The 20,078-nt window shown below is 42.7% G+C and overlaps 1 protein-coding gene across 1 annotated transcript in view; it reads right to left on the reverse strand.

Moving 5' to 3' along the window:
* Nucleotides 1–902: 902 nt before the first annotated feature.
* Nucleotides 903–20,078, reverse strand: part of rnf13 (ring finger protein 13) — a 31,736-nt gene continuing 12,560 nt past the window's right edge. The window contains exons 5-10 of the mRNA XM_020596664.1: nt 9,784–9,871; nt 9,487–9,577; nt 9,004–9,109; nt 8,438–8,531; nt 2,913–2,993; nt 903–2,313 (exon numbers count right to left, since the gene is read on the reverse strand). Of these exons, the coding sequence (XP_020452320.1) occupies nt 1,943–2,313; nt 2,913–2,993; nt 8,438–8,531; nt 9,004–9,109; nt 9,487–9,577; nt 9,784–9,871 (831 nt within the window). The 3' untranslated portion in view covers nt 903–1,942. The remainder of the gene's footprint in view (nt 2,314–2,912; nt 2,994–8,437; nt 8,532–9,003; nt 9,110–9,486; nt 9,578–9,783; nt 9,872–20,078) is intronic.

The following is a 20,078-nucleotide window of genomic DNA, read 5'->3' on the forward strand; positions in this document are numbered from 1 at the left end:
AGCTCTATGTTTTAGTTAATATATTAGATAATTTACCATTTTTGGGCCTCAAATAAGTGAGGCATGAACTGTCCCTGTAAAGTGAATTTGTGCCATTTTAGAGTGGAAATTTCCTTTTGGTGCATTTGCTGACAACCCAGTCAAGGTGATAACTACCCAGGATTTAATGAGACACAATTACACACACTGTTTTGTAAAGGGATCAAGTCAAAGAGGGTGGAACCACTTGTTTCATTAAAAATGTATATTTTCAAAAGTCAAGTAAAAATGTGGTGCAGAAAAAAGTGCAATACATCCCTGTGGAGAAGTATAAAGTAACAGGTAAAATACATCAAATTGAACTTGTGTAAATGTGCTTACGATTGAAAGCTTCAGAATAGCTACTAAATGCACCTTGAGGGCTATGGTTGTGTCAGCTAGTGGCATTTACACTTAAGCTGGAGAATGGCACAGTGGACGGGACAGGAAACCCCATTGTTGCATCTTTATTATATAGCTGACAGGAAATGAGGGGACAGAGAGATGGGGAATAACGTGCACAGTGGATGTTGTTACTTAAAACCCTCAGGGCACCACAAAAAACCCTGTGTAAAATTACACTCATTAACTGAAAAATTAAAGGCATTTGACAAGAGTGAAGGCCCCTTAATTTCCACTTGCTTAATGAGCTATGCCACAAATAAATAGGCTGATTTGTATAATGTGAATGGACTATTACACAGGACAGTTTTACTGGAGATAGTTTCTCTAGTTAAACACGCTGCTGTTGTTGCGTTAAGACAATAATGACGATGTTGAGTTGGTGAAACTGCAACCGGATTGGCGACCGCATCGTTAGCCACAACACTGACAGTGAACAGGTTCCTTGTCACGTCATTCTCATTTTATTGATATCATACTGAGAACAAATACATGAGCAAGGGAACAACAATGAAACAAAAGTTTAGACTGAACAAGGCAAAAGGATTTGTCAAAAAAAAAAAAAAAATCAAACCATGTTATGAAAAGAAAACTTGCGTATTTACTATAAACAGTATTAAAATGAGATCAGGTCAGTTACATGTGTATTACAAAGCCTATCAACCATAACTGCTTGTGTTACATGAAGTGATAGGTCTGGAGCAGCCATGAGAAGCTGGACACAAGCAGTGTGGACACAGTTTTCACTCTACTGTGTCTCGACGCTGTAACCTAGTGTAGCCCACAACATAATGCTGACGTCACAGGGAGAGCACATTCTTAGCATCGAATGGTTTCTCACTCTGGCTTGGTGTCAGTTTCTCTTATTGTGAATCACTTTAACAGACAAACTGTGGCACAAAACACAAACGGGAGCACCTGGGCTCCTTCATATGTCAGCCCGGAAACACACTGACAAGACCATATTGCCGTGGTTGAAATATTTCTATACATGCTGAATGTTAGTTTTACAAAAAAGATGCTGCATAGCACTTGAGGATGTGCCAGTTTAGCAGGAACATGTATGTACAATAATGGCCCTTCCCGAAACATCAAATATATAAGAGATAATCAAAAGGTAATTTATTTAGGCAGCTATACTTTATATGTACAAATTACTTTTACTGAGCTTTGTGTCAAGTGGGATCTTGTGTATAGGACCTGTGATACCTGTGTATCATGTTTTATGACTAAACAGAGTAGCGTACTGTATGTCAGTTCCATCAGTCCTGTTAAATCTGCCAGGAAACCCTTAAAATAGGCTCACTGACTTCCTGTCACAACATTTAATCATCAGTGATGTTAAATAAAAAACAACAGGTATGTATTAGAACTTATGGGAGGATACATTATAATGTATTGCAAGCAGTGATAGAAGGATCTGAATGATAGATCTGTTACGTGCCCCCAGTTAACGTCTCTGCAGCTGTGAAGTTGGGGAGGGTGGGGTCCATAGTGGCCAATCAGGCCAGCCAGCAACCAGTCAAGCTCGGGGCAGGTCGTGCTCGAGGCCTTCAGAGCACGGCTGCTGCATCTGCACCACTACAGTCTCCACGGTGACCTCCTCCTCACTGTCACTGCTGTCCAGCTCATTGTCCTCGTACTCGGAGGACTCCCGGTCTTGCTCTGAGTGCGATGCTCCAGACATGGTGCCGAATGAGTGCGCACTGGTGGAGGCCAGAGAACGCAGCAACGGGGTGTTTTCCGACACCTCCTCATTTTCCTCAGGACCGCTCTCCCCCTCCTCTGAGTCGGAGTCGGAGTCGCCCTGCGAGGGGACCACCTTCTGCTTGCACACCGGGCACGTCTTCTTAGTTTTGGTCAGCCAGGGGTCCACACACTTACTGTGGTAGGCTGAGGACAAAAGGTTGTTGTTTTAATTAGTTGCCTGACAGTTCATTAATAATGCATAATTTTTCAAACAAAAAATAGACATTCCCTAGTTTCTGCTTCCAAGTTGTGAACATTTCCTGCTTGTCTTTGTTTGATGTCATTGAAAATTGACCACCTTTGTGTTTTGGACTTTAGAATGGGGAAAATGGATTTTAAGACATGAGTTGGGCTTTAGGGGAGCATTATCAGCCTTGCTCAACATTTTCTGATACTTTAAAGACCAAACAATTAATCAATGAAGTAATCTGTAAATATTTCACCAAGTAAAACAAATGGATCCAGTGTTAAGTTACTCAGCCAACTTATCAGTAACCGTGAACACAGGATGCTTCTCTTCGTACCTCTAGATGTGTTTTGAACTCATAGAGCAAAGGTTAATAATAGGAGAACGGGATAATACTGGATAGTTGTTATCTACAGAATAAAACAATAATCATTCCTGTACAGAAAGAATCCAAGGAATCTAGTGTCCCAGTGGTTTCTGTCCACGCTCCAGTATGTGTAGTTCTTTGACTTGGTGTGTCAGGATCATTGTGTGGTGCAGAAGGGTTCAGACTCACCGTGAGAACATGGCAGCACTCTGAGTTTGTCCCCTTCTTCGTATTCATCCAGACAGATGGCACACACATCATAGTCATCCCCTGGGTCACAACGACAAGAAAAATGATCTGTAACTGCTTTTAAATAAACACATTTAAGAGAAAGTGGTTTAATGAGCATTCGTTTCCTGTCGACAAGTGGGAGTGCATTATTGTCAGGTAACTAAATGGTTATAAATAATGCATTAAATGAGGGCTAACAACAGTACATGGATCATCTTTGGGTCTTACACCACTGACTAACGCATTGTACTGTGCAAAAGCACAGCTTTAAGACACTGGTTGTGAGTGTGCCCCCAGGTTATTTTCAGTGCACAGAAGATTACCTAGTTGTTTTTTTGTTTTCTTGAAGGTGGTTCCACGATGTGTCAGGCAGTTAGGAACTCCAGCCGCATCACCAGTCTGATTTCCTTAAACTCTGCCTACTTCTGCATGCCAGCAAAATCACTGCTAAACAGCCAGCGCTGCGTTTCCTGATGTTACAGGAGATGCAAAGTCTCCCTGTGCACTAAAAGCTCAGGAATGTATCGACGTACTCCCTTCCAAATTCCACTGCTTTCTTCTCTTTTTCCTTCCCTTCCTCTTCCCTGGCTGTGCTGGAAGGTGGGGAGGAGGGGGCAGGGCTGTGGGCCGGTGTGTTTATGTAAGCTTGATATGAGCATGTTTTCCCTGACTGGGCTTTCTGTGTCCACGCCAGGGCTGCATGTGACCGTATAAGGATGGGGAGTCACATCGACTTCTGGCCCCCGCTCCCGCCTTTTCCTTTTCTCCCTGAGCATCACTGACTTCAGCTCAAGGCGATGTTTCCAACTCTGCTCCCTCTGAGTTTTTTTTCCTCCCTCCTAAACATTACTACCAGCCTCCTCTTTAGTCAACACTCTTCTTCCTTTTCCTTTGACATTATCCCAGAGCAGCATCCATCTTTTCCTCTGGTTCTCACTCTCTCAGGCCTGTGCTGGACAGTCGGGGTCAGGGAGAGGGAAGGTTTATGCAGGCGTGGTTCCAGTATACACTCAGCAAATGCTGAACTGTGGCACTAACTGAGCTATTCTTAGTGAAGAAGAGAAAAGGTTCAGTGGCTTTCCAGACCTTAACTGCTAAAGACTGTTCTGGGGAGATAACAAACCAATCTGGGTATCACTGAAAATATTTAAATACACAACACAACAATGAACAGTTATAGCTTATTTCAGCTTGGCTCTTATTAATGTCATTTTGGCCAACATTCCTCCTGGAAGAACAAACAATGTGATGTAGCAGCATGACAGAAATTCCACAACCAGACTCTCTTGGTTTAGGTTTGACCAACCACACGTGCAGAAGTAGCATGAGATATTTTGCATTCCCTCTACCTCCCTTACCTTTTTGCTTGTTACAATGTGTCTAACAGCTTGTGTGCTTTTGCCCAGTTGGACTTCACTGTGGAGATGTCGCTGTCTCTGGATCTTAGCAATTACTTGTCATAAATCAGAAAAGCCAGCCAGATAACCAGAATGACCCTTTAAGGCTGTTCCCTTACATTGTGGAATATAAAAACGCTTTTTTACTGTTATTTTTTAAAGCCTTTTATTTAAAAAAGCACTGTATTTAATCTGTCTGCGTTGTGACACTGCAAGTTAAGTCTATCCTTTGTACAGTGGAAATGAAAAACAATGTTGTTTGCTAGCTTTCAGTGGATTTTTAAATATAAATAATTCAAAGGATCTGGACACTGTAACACTAAATACAAACAAACATGCCTCGCAGTAGTAAAAGATGCCCCCAGCCCATCCCGGGACTCCAGTGGCCAGTGAGAAACCTGCAGCGTAGTGTTCTGCAGCAGGACATAAATCACAGTCAGCCCTCATCACAGAACAACTTACAGCACTCCTGCTGACCAAGGATCCTGCTCACACCTCATTTCTAGATGCTCCGACCAGAAATCAGCTTGGAAATATCATTTCTGTGACCTGTACGTGTGTGATCCAGTTACATGAGTCTCACATGTGCAGTACATTAGGATCAGCACAAGTAGAAGTCAAATGGTTTTCTTGTGCTCTTGCTGATTTTTTTTTTATTATGAAGGCTGTTTCCCCATCACCCCCTCAAGTCTTGTGTTTTGGGACACGTCAGCTCTGACTTCTGGGTGGTAAAATATATATTTTCAATGTTTTGGCACTGTGTATACCTTTCAGATGCTGGGAATCCCTTACATTTATGTTTTAAGGCCAGTAGCACATCTTAAAAAGGAGCCAGTACAGCTCTTCTCCCCTGCCTCTATTTATCATTAATCAGCCAGCCTGCCAGCATTCCTGGCTCTCAGAGGAACCACACTGTCCTACTGAACTTCACATGAGCAGCAAATATGTGTAGCAGAGCCAGAATGAGCAGGCGAATGAAAGAGAGGGGGACAGAAAAACTCATCACTGCTTGAGCCAACCAGACAAGGGCAACTGGAGACAGAAAAGATCCTCTGTACTAACATCGACATGCCTCACACACAGACGGCTGAGACACTGCAGCTGCTCTGTAAGTGTGTGTTTGTGTGTGTGAGAGAGCTCCCTGCCTATAGTGTGGAAGAAGAACGCTGAGGGGAGGGAGGAATCAGACTGGAAGCCAGGGGTCACGGGGGAGTCCAACCTCCGACCTTGAGTGAAGGGTTGAAAACAATCTCCCTCATTTCCTCAGCCAGTTTGCAGTTCATTGCATGTGTTTGTTCCCTTTTTAACTTTAGCATCTACTGGACACCGGTTGCTGGTGAAACTATCCACCCCGAGGACCAAAACTCACTGTCCAAAGGGGTTACTTTGGTCCACCCCGAGGACCAAAACTCACTGTCAAACATCAGGTTTACAGCCTAAGTGGCTATGACGGAAGGCTCTGCAATAAAACCGGAGCGTAATTCAAGTTAATGAGAGAGCTGTGTTGTGTGGCAACAGCCATGGCAGCTGCTATTACATAATCCTTAGAGTGACACAGGTCTTATGTTGCATGCTGCTGCTCGGGCTGGTATTGTGCACCAATTACATGGGTACCGTGGTTTTCATTAAGGCATTGTGCACCATCAATACAGGGTCCCTTTGTTTGTCTACTATTCAATTCAGCCAGACTCCCATTTCCATACACGCAAGTCTGACGTTACGCAATTCCAAACATCACCACCTTTGGCCTAAATAGAAGAAATGTGTGAAAAAAAAAGCAAAAAAAACCCAAACATTTTACCAAAGTGTTTGCAGAGGTGACAGCTACAGTAGAAATGTGACTGTGCCAGTCTCAGCTACTCTGCCAGAGAAGGTAGATGGTGGGCAGACACACTCATCAGCAGAAAGGCATCCTGCCAGTACAGCTGCAGCCTAGGCTACTTAACATCTTCTCTAACTGATTTCACTCTCTGATAAAAGGCATCATACCACTGGTGCATTTAAAACTCTTCATACTAACGCATTCAAACAGAAAGAAAACCACAGGTGTGGTCACTCTAATGCCACCCACAGGCTTCTGATGAGATGTTTTGATGCTTGGATTTGGACTTCACTGCTATCTTGGTCGTTGGTTGTTACTACCAATTAGAGATTAGAAATCTCTAATTGGGACAACATGGGCAGAGCCTAACAAACCAGCGGAGCTGTGGCTCAGGAGGTAGAACCATCATCCCCTAACCGGAAGATCGGCAGCTTGATTCCCGTTCTCCCCAGTACTCAAGTCAAAGTGTCCTTGGGCAAGACACCGAACCCTGGGTTGCTCCCGATGGCCAGAGCAGAACCTTGCAGGGACAGCACCGCTATCAGTGTGTGTGAGAGCTGGTGCTGCAGGTGGCTGCCTCGGTTCTGTACCGGAGACAAATTCCTTGTGTGTGTAACATACTTCGCCAGTAAAAAGTGATTATCATGATCAATACGGCTGAGGAACACAAACATGACCTAAAATGTTTGTTTTGGGTCATGATAAGCAATGTTCAGAGAAGCTATTCTTGTTAATAGAGGTTTTACGCTTACTCTAACAGTAAACCCCATCAGACAACAGAAGTGCTGCCACACTGATCTCAGTCCCTCTTGTTACAGCTCCCATGCTCAACCCGGGCCATCTGCTTCCTTGCCAGGTTAGCATTGCTACAGAGTGCAGGGCTTAAAAGGTGATTAGGTGGAGATTTGGTGTCCCCTTCCTGTGTCGCCAAATGCTCTGACTCAGCTGACAGGAGCGCAGATGGAGGTGGTTTCCTGGACATCTGTACTCTCTGTAAACAGCCAAGGTCAACTGTAGCAGTGCATGGTGGAAACCCTGAGTCAGAGTGGGTGCTGCTCGAAGACGCAACCAGCAGAGCGCACAAACCACAGAGCGTGACATGACATAAACTATCTGAGCAACACGCTGCTTTCAGCTGGAGTGTTGCATGCACATCTGTTATGGCCCGGTGGGGAGGAGCAGCTTGGCTCATATTTCCCTCAATTAGCAGATTTGCAAAGGGGTTACTTATTATGCACCACCCATAGTCTACAAAGCTCCCTGGTGTTTCCCTCTGCACAGCTGATTGTAGCCAAGGGCTGTCCAGTGTGCAAAATACAGCTGCTGGAGGGAAAACAGCTGCCATAAAAAAACTCTAAATACACAGATAAAACTTAAATGACCAAGGTACAAAGGATCTGCATTGTGAAACAATGTTAGAGTCAGTCTGTGCCTTGTACCAAAACAAAGGGGGAAGCACAGGTGGAACCTTTCACTACAAGATACGACAGAGATCTGTCAAACTCACACACTTATTCCCTCTCTATCCCCACAAACAACAAACACCTAATTTACATCTGCTCAACAGGTTTGTGATAAAAAAAAAAACAAGACCCATTTATCTTTCAAGCCCATCAGGCGTCCAGCATGACTGACACCACATTCCAATCCATCACTCGTGTGTCCAGTCTCAACAGAGAGGAGCTCTAATCTGCCACCGGAGGGCTTTGTGGGGGAAAAGATCCCATATTAATCTGATTAACTCCGAGGTGCGGAGCTCAAGGGAAGGATGACGTGTGGTAATGCACTGATGGGATCTCTCTTCTGGGCTAAATCATGTAAGTTAGAGCACCAATACTGACTGTTAGAGTCGAAAGATGATTTTCAATTTGTAGTTTCCTGGATCCTAGTAAAGCGGAGCGTAAAAGTCTAGAAAGAAAAATGAGAGTTTGTAAAGTTTTTTAACCATGTTGATAGAAAAATACCTACACACTGGCATCAGAGCTCCAAGTTGGTTTGTCAGGCTCCAAACTTTGTCAAAACCTCACTAATAAAATTTCAGAAAGCGCTGAGTCTTGTGCACGGGGACTTTTCTACTGTTTCCCAGTTTATTTTGTGGCATCCAGCATCTTTCGGACAGAGACTGTGAAGATGCACATGGCTAACCCCACCTCTTGAACCCAGTCTTACTGAATCTTCCCCAGCTATTTACTCCTGACAATAAAAGACTAAGATTTCAGTGTTACAGTCACTACAAACGGAGATGTTTCAGACTGCTTCCCTACCTTTCTTGTACTTGTGAATGGGGAGTTTCTTCAGCTGATCTTTGTGGAGACGGCTCCTTCGAGCCCTGTGTCGATCCTGGACAAATTTGGTGATCTAGTCACAGCGGAAGAAAGAGAAACCTGTCATCTAAAATTAGAACATACAACATACACAGAACTACCTTTCTTGTCCAGGAGCCTAACTGTGATTTCCGTCTCCCGAGCAATACTGTTACATAAGGAACAGTCCAACATTTTTTTTTGCCCAAATTGAAAGCCAAACTTCTGCTTGCCACTATAACACTACTTCAGGTGCAGACTGAAGGCTGGATTACTTGATGAAAAGCCAGTTTGTGCTCAAAACCTACTTTTCCTAATGTAATTAAGTATAAATTTGAACAGTGTTAACAGTGTTGTGAGGTTCCAGGGGGCAAAAGTCCATTACTTTACCAGATATTTTAAGTTTAAAGAACTACATAAAGTTAAAAAAAAAAGTGCTACTGTACCTGTCTTTATATATGCTCGTCGCTTCCTTAGGAGAACTGTTGTATTTCATGTTAAAACCAAGATGTCTTAAATGTACCTACCATAAACACAACAATGAGGATGAGACAGATTCCCACGATGATGAGGAACGGGATCAGGTAGTACTCCAGTGGCAGGCTGAAATCCGGCATGAGGACCACATGTCCCCTAAAAAACAAGCAGAGCCACTGTCAGGTGAAGAGAAGAACATAAACATCAACCTTTGGTACAGATGAGTGAGTAACATATCTCTGCTTCAGCCAAATCTGTAATGGCTGTGGACAAAACTGTTCTAATACTATGTTTGGTGTTGATTCCTCTGACTGCAAAAGTCTTGTGAATAACCCTCATGTATTCAGATGGTGTCGGACACCACTCGTGCTCAGACCAGCTGATATGAAATTGGAGAAATGGGATTTTAATGCTGCGACTCTGAGCTACTCTGACAGACCGAGACATTTCATTACCAGATTATCACCTCAGCAGCAGAACCATATCTCTATTTATATTGATGGACAGAAAAATGAGTCTGGGGTTAGACTTACCCCTTGTCATACACAAATTCTTCTCTCAGAGAGTTGGCAGTCTCCTCGCCCACAAACACAGAAGGAATATCTATGTGCTTCATAATATCCACTATAAAGGGAAACAAAGAGAAATGTTAATGCATCACGTGACTATTGGCACCAAACTCTAATGAGCAATCTCATCCTCAACCTGGCATTAAAATGGGAAAATCATTTCTGTACACTTGAACCAAGTATCACGGCTAACATCAACGGATAGAGTTTGCCTTTGGTGTTTTAACTGATGAAGAGGAGGAGGAGACAGTGATAACGTACAATCGTTGGATCCCATGCGGATTAAATCATCAGAGTCCACATTGTGAACGATTGCTGCCCTGTACCCGGCTTTCTGGGCATTGAGGACCTGTGAGGAGACAAAACATTTACATCCTGATTGTTAATAATGATAATAAGAAGAAGAAATCCTGGTAACACCTGGTAACTTTTAGTAGGCTAACTTCGACCACTACTACAAGCCTAAAAACAGCCCTAAGTGAAGGTGCTATGTGAGATAGCAGAGGTTTTGTGACAGATAATGTGACCAAATCTGATTTCCACTATCTGACAGAGCAGCATCAAATCCCATTAAGCGTGACATTGAAATAGAAACCAGTTGTGGTTGGCAAGGGAAAAACTCTCTCTGATTCTTCTGAGCCAGAGTCCTGCTTGAACTACACAAGTCATCCATGTACAATCTGCAAACTTCCAGTTAAGGACACTGTCTGCTGCTCATATGAACTCATTTATGACCTGGCTTTGCTGACTGAACTCTCATAAAGGGAATAAATGTTACTTTATCTTGTTTCTCAGCATCTTAATTACAGTAGCAGTTTGAGAGGAAGCAGAGATCACAGGTAAGGGAAGGGCGAAATGAGGGAAACAAACCAATACCAATGGAAAAGCCAAAAACCCTGAAACCCTTTAAATTCTTGCTACAATTTTGTGCCAATTAAGTGGCATAATAAAGTTTTACAGATGACTATTGTCACCTGGATGTACTGACGTTTCACTTAAATCCATGCTTTCACCGCAGGTCGAGCTTTTACAATGTACAGGAATCATTTAAAAAGTCAAATAATTATAGCAAGAAAAGAAACTTCCCAGCAGCCGAGGGCCATTTGTGCTGAATCAGTGATGTGGGGGAAACTGCTGTAATGGGCTCAATCTGTGAGGCACTGACACACTACAGCGGCTTCAGTATCCTGTACAGCCATTGTTGTGGCTAATGGCTCATAGCAGATGTGAGGGGGAAACAGGATGTGACGATATAATCTTGGCATTAATCATTACGTGCTCATACACAGACACAGTGATGCTGCTCCATCGCGGCCACAGCAGTACTGCCACTACCCCCACTTTGTTGCCATTTCCGTAAAATCTAGAAAACTATTAGTGACACAGAAGCAGGAGCCTAGGGTACGGCGAATACACACATAAAAAAAAGGCAACCAAAAATCACTGATCATCTACACAGTAAAAGAATCACAGGGTGAACTGTTCCTTTGCACAACTGCTCCCTGAAGCCACCAAGGGAATGCTGATGTGAATTATTAGTCAGTTCCACCTTCCTGTGGTAAATTAACACCCCGTCCAAATCCAGACACTGAAGGTGAGACTGTGATGTGCAGGCGGTGCCGTGCAAAGAAGAGAGCTGCAGAAAAACATCGCCGTGAAATATATGAAAGTTACCTGCTCTGTTAAATAATACACGACTGCTCTCACTAACCCGAGCAATCAGTGTTGTATTAGTGCAGCGTTTGAGCCCCGCAGTTCGGCCCGAGGCCGTTTATATGAGTAGTGCGTTCAGTGGTGATGTAAGGAAATCCACTTAGACCTGCGAGGAGCAAGAGTGTATACTGTGGCCTTCTTGGACGCTAACAGTTAACAGCTTTGTTTTTTGTCTCTTGTCATTATAATTTATGCGCAGGCATAAGTGAAGCAGTGTGTATGGCAACTGCAGCATTGTGAGCCAATGTGTTTGAGTGTGAGGGCGTATTGTGTGAAGGTAGCAGTGGCTGCTATCAATGTGTGCGTCTAGAAGGAAGGCTGGCTGGATAAGTGACGTGCACACACAAAATACTGTGTCTGGAGGTGTGTGCGTGTTTTGAGGAAGGAAAGGTAGGTGGAGGATGATTGTACAGCATCAATGATTTGTCTGTACAGTATGTACATTATACAAGCTGCTGTGCAGTGAAAGTAAGGGGCCGTCGAGATGCCAGTGTGTGACGTGGTCCATTCGACTGGGATCTGCAGAGGAATTCGACCTCTGCTGTTGGCTCACCCTTCTGTTTGCACGGGCAATGATAAGGGCATTCACTGCATTCCTGAGACTGAAGAGAGGGGAGGCAGTAAGAGAGAGAGAGAGAGAGATACAGAAAATCAGGACGGGAGACAAGATAAAGTGACCCGTGAAACTCTTGGGAAAAAATAATTCAAAATCCTGTGTGACTAGTAGGAGTGGGCCCACTGATCCCCACAGTACTGTTACTACCAATAACAACAAGTTTTGTTTTTATTTAAGCATCTATAATAGTGTATACTAAAAGTACTTCCACCCCCGCTGGCTGTTTATGGAGATTTACTACCCATTACTGTGCTAAACCTTCAAGTTCTTCTAGAAGCTGGACGATCGTGTCGTTTTCTGCTGGAACGCAGCATCCCCCACTTCAACACCACGTGCATCCTGTTAACATGGAGCAACCATCGACCCACTCGTGCTACACAGGGTTTAAACACAGACTTCTCACTGAAGCTAAGAGACAGACTGTACAGGAGCTGCTTTCATGGGACAAATCAAAGCTGGCTGGAAAGATGTAGTAGCTGCTACATAACGTTTTTATCTGTTGAATTTATGAGTTTTGTTGCTTCTTTATGATTTAAGTTTCATAATAATACAGTATTTAACATTTTAACTTAGTCAAATTCAAAACAAGACTGAAGCATGCTATGAAATAACTGAAATATCTATTCATATTAATATTAAAGGGATATTCCTCTGCTGAGGAACATGGCATGGTGTAAACATGAAGCTAAGTGCCTTTCTCAAGGGCATCTTGACATTTTTCTGTCATCACGTGACAGTGTGACTTGGCTCCAGAAACCTCTAGCTGTTTTTTTTAATGCCTTCCAAAGCCCACATCATTTTCCTTTTTTTTTACAACCAGGCTTTGGATTTAGAACAAAGTGCAAGCATAATAAGAATATGATGCTTGTTTTGTCCTCCTGCAGCACACTGGCTACATTTTGACTTGGCCTGCAGCACAGACAAAATGGGTTTATTCCCAAAGTTGGCCAATTATGGATTTTTCTTTTTAACAAATGAAATTCAACCGGTTGTTGTTTTGCTTTTGTGACTGAAATGAATAAGCTCTGGAAGATTTTTTATCAGGAGAGTAAAGGCACACTATACTGTTTGCACTTGATTGCGAGGTCGCTTTTCTGCTTGAAAATGTTTTTAACACACTTTTAACACTTTTAGTCAACCAAACTAAGATTACAAACACAGTTAAACCAGCTGTCCAGATGCTGCTGCTACAGATATGTTTTTCCATAAATACACTGTCCAAATAAACCAGCTGAACCCTCATTCTGCAGTAAGTACATAGACTTTAATAGCCCTTGGTAGCTGCATGGAGACCAATAGCACTGGGATGTGCATATGTATTGAGCAGATTCCTGGTTATGTGTAGGCCTGTATAGTGTAAATTAGAAGGAATTTAAAACAATCTATTTCAAAGTAGCTTTAGACTGCAGGTCATTGTACTATTGTTATTTGTGTGTGCTCATATTTATGTGTTGAAGCCCTGATTCCCATTGGTCAATGATGACTGGAGATGTGCAAAGGGTGTCACCTGGAGCTGCCTCACTCACTGCTGTGGGACTTAACTGTTTGGATCCCAAAAGGAGCATAAACGCCTCTAATTTTATAATAATGAAAGTGAAAAATGACAGAGCAGTTGTGCACACAGGTTCTTTGTGCCTCTGCTCTCCCAGAGCAGTAACTGTAAGACTGGTGGTGTGGACAGTGTGCTGATAGCACCACTAAGTATTGCTGCATCACGACTGTGACTGTGTGTGTTGATAATTACTGCTCTTTCACTCCTGCGTCTTTGTGCCACCAACACTGCACAATCTCCTCAAGCAATGCTGCAGCTAAGCATTCTGCCTCTTGTCTTCTTCCTCCATTTATACTACTGACATCTTCGTCCTCACACTTCCCTCTCCTCTTCTCTAGCCAAAGGTCCTGTTTGCGCCTTCACCTGTTTTCCTATCTCTTGTCCTGTGAAGCTCAGGCAGCTTTGCATAGAGCAGACTTGACCTAAGCTTTGTGTAAATGAGCCCGAGCAGCGCAACACACATTTCTCATGCAACTCAGATTAAAATTAGGTGATGCAGATAAAACTCAAGTCAACGTCTCGTCTCACCTTAAATGACAAGACACTATAACAGATACTTTTACAAATGCCGCTGTAGTTGTGGTGCAGCTACTATGGACGACCAAACATTCAAAGCTTCTATTCAAGCAGTTACTGGAAGTGAGAGGAGGAAACCAAACTCTTACATAGGAAAGTCCATCATGTCCCCTTGCCTGCCCAACTCATCTATTGTTGCCATTTCTCCATCTTTCCTCTAATTTTTTATTCTTAATAATGCATTCTTTATTAATTCATATAACTAGGGGTTTAATTTACTTTTTACATGTATTTCAAATGTGCACCAGCTTTCTCCTCCCACCTGTTTCCTCCTCTTGCCACCCTTCCTGTCATTTCTCCTCCCCTCAGTCTCCTCTTCTTTCTCTTCCCCTTTCCTACTTACTTTTTCTGTAAATGTTATCTCTTTTCTCTGCACTCATTGTTATATCACCTTGACCACCAGCTTCTCCAGAAATCTGCCCAGCCCCATCTCTAATACGTCCACCCTCATGCATTTATCCCCTCCCTCCCATTTCTCATTCGTTTCCCCTCCTCTCTTTCGTCCCACCCTTCCTCCTCTCTCTCCTTGGTGTTTCAGAGGAATACTGTGCAGACCAGAGCTGGGTTTTAGTTTCAAGGTCCAGACAGTTGATTAGATAACGAGTTCAATGAAACTGCAAACTGCCGGGAGGAGCCACAATGACTGATAACGCCACGCAGCTGCCGCTCATACAGTGCACTTCTGTGTGTGAAAGATAACCAAAACACACTTAAATGATGCTTCCTTTGTTCTTATTCTAATAAATTTTTCTTGTCTTTGATTTTAAACTGTGAGTGCTTTTATTAGATATTAAGTTTTACATACAAGTATACTGTATATATAAAGTGTAACATGCAACAATACAAAGTGGAACAACAGCAATTACTGTAGTGCACACATCCATATCAGTGCCATCTACATGTGTGTGTGTGTTTGTGTGTGTGTTTTTGCCTTAACAAGTAATAGAATTAACATTTGAAGTGACTGGTGAAAGAAATTAGGAGGAAGAGAGACAATTTGATCTGTAAGTAAAAGCGCTTGTGACTGCTTTGTGTTTTAACAGTTGACTAGAAATATGCTTATTTACAGACTTATGTACAAGTGTGTTCTTGAGTCACTACAGTTGCATCAGATATAACAGGTCAGAAAAAAATGACAGCTACAGGAGATAGGGCTATTGACCTCTCTCTGTCTCACGCTGTGTTTTCATTCCTTGTGGAGACTTTACATTGACTTACATTCATTTCCTGTGGACTTACCCTAACCTTAATCATAACCACTACTTCCCTAACACCTAACCCTAATACCTAAACTTAAACCATGTTGCCACCCCAAAATTCAGTGATTTCCTTGTGAATGGCCAATTCCCTCAGGGTAAGTGTGTTAACAGGTTTCATTCTCCATAATGTAAGTAATACAAAGGCACACACCCACACACACCCACAAGCTAGTCATACATTCAGTGAGCCATAGTCATACCCTGTCATGAGATTGAGTGAGCATGTGCAAGATCACTGTTTGAATAAGGACTGAGGCCTGTGTGTGTGTGTGTGTGTGTGTGTGTGTGTGTGTGTGTGTGTGTGTGTGCAGCTCAGGGGCTGTGAGGTCACCACAGCACAAACAGGCTGCATGGTAAAATGTAATGGCTGTAAAGCAGAAGACAGAAGAAAAATAGGAGGGGAAACTGTTGGCCACCAGAACAAATGCTGATCAGCTTTGTTTGTGGTTATTAAAGGCAAAGCCACACAGGTGGATTTTTCTGAGTGGACAGATAAACTGAGAAAACAATGCCATCCTGACCACTCCCAAGTCGTCAAGATCTTTTCACACGTTTGACTTGGTGATAATAAAGTGGAGAAGAAGGAGCCTGGCACGGCCATGCCTCAAGATAAGATAAGATGAGATTTTAAGCCTAGTCTTTTTGACATGTTTCTTCACTAGATTCCATCAGTAACATTTGATTTGGATGGCTCAACTGTCAATCGATGGCCCTTTGTTACCTGTCACGAACCATAGATTACATCAACGCATACATACACCAGATGTTGCCTTATTTCTACTCATAATGGGTCATTTTTTCTGCTCAACACAAAATGACAGAGATGAAACTACTACAGATGTTGTGATGACAGAAATGAATAAAACATGTTAGCGGGTCTGCCTCACTGCAACATCTACTATAGGTGCTGACAAATCTACACTGTCAGGACTCACAAGACTAAACACAGCCCGCCTAGCACATGTGAATATGATGCGTTAACCATTTGGGGGTTTTAACCTCCTCTTTATGTTTGAAAAAAGAGAAATATAACAGGTCGACATTTATAGTAGAGACCCAGGTAGCATTTAAAAAAAAATTGCCTTTTTTAAAAATTTTTATGCTCACACGCTGGCGATAGCCACGGCTGAAGGTCAAGGGTCAAGGTCAGTGTTCTCACATCTGTACCATTCCTGTGAATTCGAATGGTTGGTGGAGGCATTCAACCATGAAGTGGTAATTCTACTTTTTACTAGGATAGTGCCTCAAATACACCCAAATGCATAAATCTGAAATAAAGTCCTAGGTCATTATTAATGTATTTATCCTTAAATTTTTTAAAAGCACACTATTTCATGGCTATGGCACTATGTATTGCATTATGTGACCTATTTTTAATCATAATAGAAAATTTTGATAATGATCCACTAAATTCTAGATTAGATTAAACTAAGTAATGGCATCACTGTTTCTAAATGATCTCAAAAAAATCATATGCAATTTCTTTAAAATCTTTTGGTAAATGTTACTAAATGAGTGTCTTGTTCAGAGCGCAATGCCTGATCGGTGTCCCGTCACCTGGAGCTCACAGCTTCCTGGCAGGACAAAAAGCATTCGCGGCAGACTGGACGTTTAGTCTGAACTGCCCCTTTGCCAGACAAGTCTGGGTCTGTCTCATAGCACGACCTACAGTAGGTCTCAGATGGGGAATTTTCCACCAGACAAAAAGCTCCACCAGCCACTGGGTGCTTTTAAACAATACTCTGGGATACTGACTTTAGTAAGCCACTCTGATGTCTTTATGACATTTCTTACCTTGCGTTACTCTGACACTATGTTTTAGCATTAACCATTAACCCATACTTGTCAGTTATAGCCACAGTAGCTGCTTACACAGAGTCATCTTAAAGTAATACGATACCCTCTGTTTTCCAGTTGATAAGGTAGTTTAATCATGGAATAAAACCTACCATCATGGAGGTTATACTGTTCAGTTTCTGGTCAAACAGTTATAGAGAGGTGTAGCTAATAAATTGGAAATGCAACGAGCATCTCAGGTTCATTTCCATTTTTCTCCACCAGCACTCCTGTACTTTGCCTTTGAACTCACTCTTTCAAAGAAAGAGAAGAGGAAAAGTAGGAGGGATGGAGTATTAAAGTTATTCAAGTTGTTTTAACATACAGTGCCTTGCGAAAGTATTCGGCCCCCTTGAACTTTGCGACCTTTTGCCACATTTCAGGCTTCAAACATAAAGATATAAAACTGTAATTTTTTGTGAAGAATCAACAACAAGTGGGACACAATCATGAAGTGGAACGAAATTTATTGGATATTTCAAACTTTTTTAACAAATAAAAAACTGAAAAATTGGCCGTGCAAAATTATTCAGCCCCCTTAAGTTAATACTTTGTAGCACCACCTTTTGCTGCGATTACAGCTGTAAGTCACTTGGGGTATGTCTCTATCAGTTTTGCACATCAAGAGACTTAAATTTTGCCCATTCCTCCTTGCAAAACAGCTCGAGCTCAGTGAGGTTGGATGGAGAGCATTTGTGAACAGCAGTTTTCAGTTCTTTCCACAGATTCTCGAGTGGATTCAGGTCTGGACTTTGACTTGGCCATTCTAACACCTGGATATGTTTAGTTTTGAACCATTCCATTGTAGATTTTGCTTTATGTTTTGGATCATTGTCTTGTTGGAAGACAAATCTCCATCCCAGTCTCAGGTCTTTTGCAGACTCCATCAGGTTTCCTTCCAGAATGGTCCTGTATTTGGCTCCATCCATCTTCCCATCAATTTTAACCATCTTCCCTGTCCCTGCTGAAGAAAAGCAGGCCCAAACCAGGATGCTGCCACCACCATGTTTGACAATGGGGATGGTGTGTTCAGGGTGATGAGCTGTGTTGCTTTTACGCCAAACATAACGTTTTGCATTGTTGCCAAAAAGTTCGATTTTGGTTTCATCTGACCAGAGCACCTTCTTCCACATGACAATGGAACCAGTTCACAGAAAAGAGAGAGGAAACCAAAAAGAAAACTAAAAACAATGACAGAGAGGGCAGCAGACAAAGACAAAGAGGGGATGACAGCAAATAAGAGAAAGAAGAAAAGGAGAGGTTCATGAGAGGGAGAAGGGAGGAAAAGGGTATCAAGTTTCCTCTCCAATTCCCTTTCCCCCCTAGCAAGGTCAGAAAGGTCACCAATGAGGCCTCCACCGCCACCTCAGAGAATCTCAGTGCACAGGAAGTCCAAACACTGTCTCTTTAGAAGTGTATTTTCTAAAAGGGACAGCCATGGATGACTGCTTTCCTCTCTCTCTCTCACACATCCACAAAGAACGAGTGTGCCTATCAACACCGCTTCACTTGATCCCCTTCACTCCTCCACATCTCCAGCGCTCTCGACATTCAACCTCCTCCCCATCATGTCTTCGTGCAACACACACACACCTCCTCTCTCAAACACACACATACAACACAGACGGAGGTGTTAACATTTGATGGAGGGTTAAGTGGGTGAGCATCCATTTTATTGCCTATTATAGCCAGGGAACCATTAAAACAATGCTGCTGCTCACTAGATGCTAATGGCTAAATTAGCAGAGGAGAAACAGAAGAGGCTGTGGAGGGACAGGCAACGATGAAACAAAACATGCCTGGAGTGACACCCCTGCAACAAAGACACACACGCGCATTTGCATAGCTATCTTTGTGAAGACACGCATTGACACTGCATGCCCTACAGTAGCCCCTTACCCTAACACCTAATGTGAACCCTAAAGCCAAGTCTTAACCTTCAAGCTAGTCCTCACAACTGTAGATGCACACACACACCTTTCCTTTGGCAGTCTTTCTCTCTTATCCTTTCTATTGCTTTCTGTCTCCCTGCCCATCACAGACACTCAGTTGGTAGCTAGCATTCAGCTGTCCACTGTGAATGAGTCTAACCCCCACCACCACCCACACACCCTCTTAGCTGAGCTCAGTTTCCTCCAGAAACTACAGGGAAACAAAGGAATAATAGATTCCATCTTGACGGGGATGAGGCACTAGTGTGTGTGTCAAAGACAGAGCAAACTTGTGTGTCCATGTGATGAGCTCTGGAGATATGTGCAATCATTACGAGCACACAGACAGTGTGTGTGTGTATTGTGTGTCTGTCTGACACACAGCTATGTGAATGGAGTCTGGTTATGCTCCAGCAAAGGGAATACTTCAATGCTCTGCAGAGCATGGATTGGGCCACATATTTCTGTCTCAACTCAACCAGTGTCCCAGAATGTGGTGTCTGAACCTGACCATCTAATGGTATACAATGTAAAAAAAGATAGGACTGACAAAACATTTGAGTGAATAAGCGAGTGAACAACTGAAACGCATTTAGGAACTGATCTCTTGCTGACATTTTCATACAGCATACAGGGAAAATTTATTTTTCCTCCAGCATCAAAGTGGAAACCTAAGTTAAAAAAAAAAAATAGACAAACTTTGAGACACATGTTGATTTCTGAGGAGGACTTTTGTACCAAAAGTCAAATGATTTCTGGTACAAACCATCCTTCTGAATCGGTAGAGGATGCAGTTGCAATTCACTTCCTACCAGCTCCACTGGCAAATGTATCAGCTGTGTTTCACAGGACAATGTGTAATGTGTCTGGAAACCATTCAGAATGTCTGCATGTCCTGAAAAAAAGTCTTTACAATAAAAGTCTTGAAATACTGTAACAAGAAACTAGGCACAATATTTAGGGCCAGCTGCAGCTCGGAAGGTAGAGCAGGATGTCCAATGACTCAGGGTTGGTGGTTCAATCCCCGGTTTCTCCAGTCCACGCGTTGAAGTGTCCTTGGGAAAGACAAACCT

This window comes from Monopterus albus, unplaced genomic scaffold, assembly GCF_001952655.1.
Source record: "Monopterus albus unplaced genomic scaffold, M_albus_1.0 scaffold31.1, whole genome shotgun sequence".
Taxonomy (NCBI): domain Eukaryota; kingdom Metazoa; phylum Chordata; class Actinopteri; order Synbranchiformes; family Synbranchidae; genus Monopterus; species Monopterus albus.